Below are 8,891 nucleotides of genomic sequence, written 5' to 3'. Positions count from 1 at the left end.
TCCTTTAACAAAAAAAAGCAAACTGGAAGCTTCTGAAACTGGCACCCCCTAGGCACCCCCTAGGAAAAAATCCTAGATACGCCAATGGTAACAAGGTATGTGAGTGCGGTATGAAACGAGCACTGATAGACGGCTTGCGGTAATGACGAGCACACAAATGTTTTCAAATTTACCATGGCAAAACGTGATCATCGACCAACAAACGCTTCTTGTCTGCGTTTTGTTTCCTTACTTATCAACCGGTTCGATAGCCGAGTGGTAGCGTGCGAGCCTGGTGATCTCAAGGTTCTTGGTTCGAATCCGGCTGCCAACAGACACTTTTTTTAATTGTAAATCGGGTCCATGGTAGAATTGAAAACATAAATCTGTTGAGATGAAACGAAAATCAGTCTGCACAAATCAAGTGGCGTTGTGCATTTAAGTTGACCCTCAGAATAGTAATTTCAACTGCAAGCCGCCTTTCAGTGAGGATAGCGTGTGTTAGGCACCCTACACACTACTCAAACCGTTTGACCAACATTGCCACCGCCCCCATGTTGGTCGAACCAGCGAATGTTTCTGCAACCGTATGACGAACTGCCAAATCGTGTTGCACCAACATGTCACTTTGGTTGCACCAACATCATCTCTCATTTGAAATCGCACTATGTTTGTGCAACAACACTACACACGGTACGATCGGTTCGTCAAACATTGGCTCCGCCCACCGTTGGTTTGAGTAAAATCAAACTGGTTTGATTTTAGCCGACCAAACCGTCAACCGTCAAATCGGTTTGACGAACTGCCATCACACACGGTCAAACACAGCACCAACTCAACCACCAACCTGGGGGCGGAGTCAATGTTGGTCAAACCGTTTGAGTAGTGTGTAGGGTGCCTTAGACTGTTTGGGAATATACACCGCGAAACAGGCAAGAAAAGTGTTTTAATAAGAATTCTGTGAACGTCTTCGATCCTACAGGGTGCTACAGGGGTAACTACCTATTCTGTAGACTACCAAAACGACTCTTTCGATAACTTAAAATAAATAACAAAGTCTACCGTACCCGATGGTCCCTTGAACAGCAAAATAGCCCGCCAGAATCCTTCAGACATGAATGGCGGCACCTTTGTGTCATCGAACACCAAGTTTCTGTTCCAGTAGTGTCCGGCCGGAAACGGACACAAGCCTTCCGGGCCAACCTGAGGATAGTTGGTGGTGTCGACAAGCATGTATTGGAATTCTCGATATGCTCCTTTCATGAACTCGCACACGGGTTGCTCCGGTACTCTAATCGGAGATCTGTTGAACTGATTGTTGCCCAGTCGGCTGTGCTCAAAAATGATTTGAAACTGTCAAAGATCGTACATTCATATAAGTTCATAATTCTGTTTATTTGAGATGCTTTCCTTAATGTAGTTACCGTGTAGTGGTTGTCCAGATCAATGAGTAATTCGCCAGTCCCATTCAAAACGGCACACGTCCTATTGAACTTGGTGATTCGAAAATTGGTACGAATGATATCGAAACCCATGGTTTGTTCGACCCGTTGGTAGGTGACTTCTGGTGTCAAATCCATCGACAGTGCCAACGGAAAGAGCATCGCAAAACGTATTGCGAAGGCGTATGCCATGGTGCTTACTCTTATTAGACGTTCAATGAATCAATGAATTGAGTCTACTAAATGTACCGAGAACAAACGTGTAAAACTGTAATCATGCATCATCATGAGACATATCGCTGTCGGGCGAAGTATTTACATAATTCTAAGCATCCACGCAAAAAGGGCCCATATAGCCGAGGCGGTTAGTGCAAGAGTATTCAGCATGATCGTGCTGACGGTGACGGGTTCGATTCCATGTCGGTCCTAGAACTTTTCGTAAAGAAAATTTTTTTTTGGACAGAGTATCTTCGTGCTTGTAGGATTATGCGGTGAGTTCGTTTCGTGTTCTTCTTCTCTATGGCACTACGTTCCCACTGGAACTTGGCCTGCATCTTTTCAATTAAGTGTTTTTTGAGCATTTCCACAGTTATTAATCACAGTGCTGGTAACGCAGTTGAACTTGAACCACTGTGGTCCATAAAAATGGCGGCGATATGGACGACGGATAAATATCCCATCCTAGAGTTTGTGTCATGTGTGGGATTCGTGGTTGCAAAGTAAACGGAGTCTTCTGTAGCTGTTATGCACCTCCGCGGTGGCCAATCGAGCAGTTCATGCAGATGCTGGACTGTATGACGACCGTGCTAACAGGGCGAAGGCCGGTGGTAATAGCGGGTGACTTTAATGCCAGTACCGTGGAGTGGGGAAGCCGTTTTACGAACCTGCGGCGGCAGATCCTGCTAAAGACACTGGCCATACTAGATGTCGACCCGGCTTATGTTGGTACCAAGAGTACCTTTAGTCGGAACGGTGCGGAGTCGATTATTGACGTAACTTTGTGTAGTCCTGGCCTAGCCTAACAAAGAATTTCAAACTGGAGAGTAGACGATGGCTACACTCATGGCGATCACCTGGCGGTTCGTTATAGTATCGACTACAACAACACCAGGCAGCGGATAGAGGAAGAGGTGGCTAGAGGTTCAGAGGGCCTCAGAGGTGCTTCATGTGGGTTCAGGAGGTACCAGTAGATCCTGAGTCGCTTAGAACATTGCACAGTGGTCCACGAACCAGATTTACGAGGAAAGATGCATTCAACACCTTCAAATGAGTTTTTAGACAAATATGGTCTTCTACAAAGTCGTCCCTAATAATAAGGCCCTCTTTTCAATATAAATGAAAATTAGGATGGTCCATATTTTCAAAGAAATTGGTAACCAAACTTTTTTATTTGCAAGAATAACTGTATACATTCTTCTGAAAAGTTGTAGATCTATCAATTTTGCTTTATTTTTTTTTTGTTTCAAATTTCTCACCGAAGTTGTCTAAGAACCGGTTTTAGAGCTTTAAAAAACGCACATTTTCGTGCGCTGAGAATGTTGCTACGTCATTCCGTTCAAAAGATATTGATGATTTTCTAGAAAAAATAGTCACTTTTCAAGTATTTTTCACTTGAGTTTCAAAAATAACACCCCTCTAATTTTTTGATATGTTTTATAACAACATTTCTTCTTTTGAATTCGGGCAAAAGATATTTTTTATGTTTGCCCCAACCCGTCAAAACACCTTTTTTAAAAAACTATGATTTTTTAAGAAAAATGCCTATAACTTTTGAACCAAAAGAGATAACGATTATCTCAGCGCACGAAACGACGCGTCTTCAAATGCTCTACAAGTGTTTCTTGGGTGACTTTGATGAAAAATCGAAACTGAAAAAATTAACGCCAGAAAACCGGTTTTTCTTGAACCACCCTAAGCTTATTCAGAAAAATACCTCCAGATCGGTAAATTTTAAAGCTACATAAAAAGTGTCTTCGGAAAACTTGCTCAAAATTGATAGATCTACAACTTTTCTGAAGAATGTATACAGTTATTCTTGCAAATAAAAAAGCTTGGTTACCAATTTCTTTGAAAATATGGACCACTCTAATTTTCATGTATATTGAAAAGAGGGCCTTATTTTTAGGGACAACTTTTTAGAAGACCATATTTGTCTAAAAAATCATTTGAAGGCGCTGCATGCATCTTTCCTCGTAAATCTGGTTTGTGGACCATTGGGCATTGCACAATGCACATTGGTCGGGCTCCGTACATAGGGGCGGCCAAAACTCCCAAAAAACGAGTTTGATATTTTAAAACTTTATTTCACCTCCCTAAGTCACAAAATTGAAAAATGTATCATTCGATAAAGGTAAACTATTGATATATTGAAAATTGAATACATGTTTTATGTTATCCGGCATTTGAAAGCTTGTCGTTGGGCAGTTTTTAATGCACGTATGGTACAAAATTTATATGTCCCACAACTTTTCAATTTTTCATATATTGTATCCTAGAAATTTTGGTAATTTTTAGGTTAAAAAAGGTTCGTGTCGCCGCAATTTCGAATAATACATCTTAAACATCAAGTTTAGGACTTCATAAAAACGTTTAAATATTTTGCTGAAATATGCTGTTTTTCAAGTTAGAGTTATTTACAAAAGTCATGTTTTTTCATACATTTTGACTGGACTTTATTTTTCTCCGACTATTGTGCAATTGTCCGAATCCACGTTTAATGAAGTAAAATAATCCATATATCTGTTATCATTGATTTTAGGCGTTTGGTGTCTTCAGAGAAGTTGTTTGCATTTCTTGGCTGCTTTTCCAAAAAAAAAAAAATGATTAGGGTGGTGCACGTCTTGCATGACCATGCTGAGGGTGACAGGTTCGATTCCCGGTCGGTCCAGGATCTTTTCGTAAAGGAAATTTCCTTGACTTCCTTGGGCATAGAGTATCTTCGTGCCTGCCACACGATATACGCATGCAAAATGGTCATTGGCAGAGGAAGCTCTCAGTTAATAACTGTGGAAGTGCTCATAGAACACTAAGCTGAGAAGCAGGCTTTGTCCCAATGAGGACGTTACGCCAAGAAGAGAGAGAGAGAGAGACGTCTTAACTCAATACAACTTTTTAATATCGTGTCATATGCGATCGACATCTTCAGCAAAGTTGTAGGCAATGCTATCGCGAGCAACTTTGCCAAACACACCTTTTTTCTAGCTTTGAAACCACGGGGATGCTATGGTGATCTGATTTTGTTGCCGCCGTGTTGCCTCGAAAGACTCGAAAGACCATTTTCGCCCTCGGTGAACCGCAACATTCTATTGAGGATGATCTTTTCGAGCACCTTCCCCGCCGTGTCAATCAAGCATATTGGTCTATATGCCGACGGGTCTCCGGGTGGTTTCCCCGCCTTTGGCAATAGTACCAGGCTCTGCCTCTTCCAAGCTTCTGGGAAAACTCCCTCGTCCAGGCATTTCTGCATAGCAGACCTGAACATCTCGGGAGCCTCTGCAATAGCTACTTTTAAGGCCAGGTTCGGAACTCCGTCCGGACCTGGGGCCTTACCTACGCTAAGGGACTTAGCTATCCCCGCAAGTTCCACATCGGTGACCCTCTCCTCATCGCCAGCCCCAGTCCCCGGCTGTCCTACGAAAAGAGGCCAAGGACTAAGATCATGACGCGGAAAAAGTCCCTCGATAATCCCTTTCAACATCTCTGGAGATTGCTCTGTAGGAGCCATTACACCTCTCGTCTTGGCCATAACGATCCTGTAGGCGTCACCCCACGGGTTCGTATTGGCACTCTGACAGAGACCCTCAAAGCAGGCCTTTTTGCTTGCTCTTATCTCGGTCTTAAGCGCGGCTTTTGCAGCGGCGAACACCACCCGCCGTTCGTTTCGCTCTTCCTCTGATCGTGCTCGCTGCATCCGCCGCCTAGCCCGTAGGCAGGCGCGGCGCAGGTCCGCAATCGCGTCGGTCCACCAGTAAGCCGGTGGCCTCCCATTTCTAGGATGGACTCGCCTAGGCATGGTCGCATCACACGCACGTGAGAGCACCGCTACCAGCTCGTCGCCGTCTAAACCGATTAAGTTTCGCTCACGGCGGAGCGCTTCCCTAAATACCTCTTCGTCGAAGTATGATGTCTTCCACCTACGAGGGCTTGGCCTTGGCCTAGCCGCCTCTTCTTCTATCCGCTGTCTGCTGTTGTTGTAGTCGATACTGTAGCGAACCGCCATGTGGTCGCTGTGAGTGTAGCCATCATCTACTCTCCAGTTCGAACTACTTGTTAGGCCAGGACTACAAAAGGTCACGTCAATAATTGACTCCGCTCCGTTTCGACTAAAGGTAGGGGAGACTGAGGAGACTTGATCCCTGGGGAGACTTGTTCCCCCCATATTTGCTCGGAATCAAAAACATTTTTCTTCTAGCATAATTTTTCCAAACCTACTCCTGAACAAACGACTATGTTTTGGCTATAAGTGATTTCGATTGAACATTGCATTATTTTTTAACGGCTGATGGTTTGTTTTCAGTCCTTCAGAAATCTTTTAGGCGATTCCAAAAAATCTCAATAACTTTGTGAAAATTGAACAAAAACGTGTCAAAATTTCACAGTACATAGTTTGAATAAAATACTTCCAAACTTATTTATCAAAATAAGGCTGTTGTTAACACATTTTAATTAATTCAGCTTAGTATACACAACAGTGACATGGGGAGACTTGATCCCTCGAGGATTACACACACATTATACATGTGAAAAATAAAATTCTATTCGGAAGCCTCTACTTACTTGGAATTCTAGTCTATTCAACGATAAAATGTGTCAGATAATTATAACTTTAGTACAAACCAAGAAAAGGGGGATCCAGTCTCCCCATTTTGAAAATACGGCATATCCTTAAAAATTTAAAGAAATCTTACAATTTCAAACACTCCATATTCCTCGAAAATACAAGAAAACTCGAAAAAAAAAGGAATAGGAAGACTCTGGCATTATTTTCCCTTTAAAAAAACCATGTGCTCAAAGGGGGATCAAGTGTCACCCATTTTTGAAAAATGCATCATAAGACATGCCTTCATAAAAACACAGTTTTGAAAACTTTAACAATAATTTAAAGGCCTTCTGTTATGTATTAACTTGCAATAGATGTTTACCTGCCATTTTGTACGGAGATCGGATCTAGTTTTGTGTTTTTTCTTAAAGTTTCAGGTAAATTAAGAAAAAGGGATCAAGTCTCCCCAGTCTCCCCTACTCTTGGTACCGACATTAGCCAAGTCGACATCTAAGATGGCCAGTGTTTATAGCAGGATCTGACTCCGCTGGTTCGTGAAACGGCTTCCCCATTCCACGGCCCAGGCATTAAAGTCGCCCGCTATTACCACCGGCCTTCGCCCTGTTAGCACGGTCGTTAATCGGTCCAGCATTTGCGTGAACTGCTCGACAGTGATGGAAAACAGTGAGGAATGCAGCTGAGTAGACACAAACGCAAAGCTATCCTACTCGTGAACAACAGAAGCCAGAATATATTCGCACTTCCTTCACTCGCGAGCTAACGAAGCTGGTCGCACTCGTGATTGATTCGCGAAGCATCTCTGAACATTTTTCAATTTCGTGAAAAAACAAATTTACACGGCCGACAGATTAACTTTTCAGGAACAATAAATCACAAAACACTACTATCTGATGGATAATTACTTGTTTTGCTATTAAAATCGCACTAAAATGCTATTTCTGCATCTCCACTTGTTCTTCGCGAATAAAAATTCATGAGTGTTTTTGTTTTTGTTTTGCTTCATACTCGTGAAGCAAGCGGGTGCGAATAAACTCACACACGGCTTACTCTCGGCACCGTGAGTAAACCGTTTGTTGCTTTTACATTCGCGAGTTGATTCACGATGAGAGTGTTTCCATCTCTGCTGCTCGATCGGCCACCGCGGAGGCGCATAACAGCTGCAGAAGAAGACCCCGTTTACTTTGGCGACCACGAAGCCCTCATAGGTAGTAGACACCAACTCCTGAACGGGGTATTTACCCGTCGTCCATATCGCCGCCATTTTTCTGGTCCCATCCGCGACCCAGTTGCCGTTGCCGGCGGGTACTCGGTATGGGTCCGATATGATGGCGATATCCGTCTCCCACTCAGAAACTGCCTGACAAAGCAGTTGCTGAGCCGCATCACAGTGGTTCAGGTTCAGCTGCGTTACCTGCACTGTGATTTGTTGTTCACTGCGGCTTTCTTGAAGGCCGGGCACCTTGGACCACCCATCGGATGTCTGTTGTTCGAGGATTTCTCGGTACAGATCATGCAGATGGGCGGACTCGTGCAGCTTTGGGCCTTGTGACCTTCAGCGTCGCATCGCCTGCACAGTTTGCGCCTGTCGGGGCCTTTGCAGTCCCACGACTTGTGTCCTGGTTCCAGACACCTAAAGCAAACCTCTGGTGGCTCGTGGAATGTCAGGTGACATACGCACCAGCCCACCTTTATCCGCCCTACTTTAACGGACTTTTTAACGTCCGCCACAGGTAGCTGAACCAGAGCTATCTGTGTCCCTGCTGGCCCCTTCCGCATCCTGACGGCTGTGGCGGCCACCTGAACATCGCACTGTTGCCGCAGTGCCGTGACGAGCTCTCCCGCTTTGGTGATCTCGTCTAGGTCTTTGACCTTCAGAGTCGCCTCATGCGTAAGAGCCCTCACCTCCACTCCATCACCAAGGACCTCTTCTGCCAGCCTCTTGTAGGCGGCGCCCTTGTGATCCTTCTCGCGCTTAAGCTCCAAGATCATTTCGCCCGTACGAGTACGTCTGATACTGCGTACGTCGGCTCCAAGACCCTGCTTGGCGTCGCACCTCATCGCCTTCAAGACGTCCGAGTATTTCGACTGTTCAGTCTTGATGACGAGCGCGTCACCTTTCTCGCACTTGACACGTACCCTCCTGCGCCTTGGCTTGGCGTCCTGCTCTTCTACCGGCGGATTCTTCCTCTTCTTCTTCTTCCGCTCTACCTTTGTCCAAGGAGGGTCCTCTCCTTGGATCGCCCTACTCTGTGGCTGCTGAGGGCCCACCAATGGTCGCAACCCCTTGTTCCCATCGTTCCGGGACGGGCCAGCCTTTTCAGGCCCACCCTTCCCAGCTTTGCGGGAACCCTGGCTGGGGTCCGACTTTCCGGCATTATTACCGACTTTCGGGGTTATTATACGCCTGGCCTTGCGAGCGCCGCCAGACAGCTCCTCACCTGACGGCTGCCTCGCCCGCTGCTGCGAATGCTTGTCACGTTTGTCACGAGCATTCGCTTCCACTCTCTTCGGACTACCTGCGAAGGAGAAGGCCTCCGTTTGGGTAAACTTCGGCACTTTCTTATTTGCAGGCTCCGCTGCTGCAACAGTCAGCAACGCGAGTGCCGCGTGCTCCTGCTTGGCATCGTCGATCAACGCCCTAAGTCGAAGCAAGGCCGTTTTCAGGTCCTTGCTTATGTTCGACTTAGTGG

General features: G+C 45.3%; 1 protein-coding gene across 1 annotated transcript; it reads right to left on the bottom strand.

Moving 5' to 3' along the window:
* Nucleotides 1-878: 878 nt before the first annotated feature.
* Nucleotides 879-1,616, bottom strand: LOC115269114 (uncharacterized). The gene is made up of 3 exons (XM_029877526.2): nucleotides 1,404-1,616; nucleotides 1,047-1,332; nucleotides 879-883 (listed from the first exon to the last, which is right to left on the bottom strand). The coding sequence occupies exons 1-3, from the start codon at nucleotides 1,611-1,613 to the stop codon at nucleotides 879-881; spliced, it is 501 nt and encodes a 166-aa protein (XP_029733386.1). The 5' UTR covers nucleotides 1,614-1,616.
* Between the last annotated feature and the right edge of the window lie 7,275 nt (nucleotides 1,617-8,891).

Source organism: Aedes albopictus, chromosome 1 (assembly GCF_035046485.1).
Source record: "Aedes albopictus strain Foshan chromosome 1, AalbF5, whole genome shotgun sequence".
Lineage (NCBI taxonomy): Eukaryota > Metazoa > Arthropoda > Insecta > Diptera > Culicidae > Aedes > Aedes albopictus.
This window is presented reverse-complemented; position numbering and strand designations above follow the sequence as displayed.

What these genes read in the sequence shown, in the direction of transcription:
- LOC115269114 (XM_029877526.2), bottom strand. Translation starts at nt 1,613, where the DNA reads ATGGCATACGCCTTCGCAATACGTTTTGCGATGCTCTTTCCGTTGGCA. An exon ending in ATCTGGACAACCACTACACG is followed by an intron (nt 1,333 to 1,403) that starts GTAACTACATTA and finishes GATCTTTGACAG; the next exon opens with TTTCAAATCATTTTTGAGCA.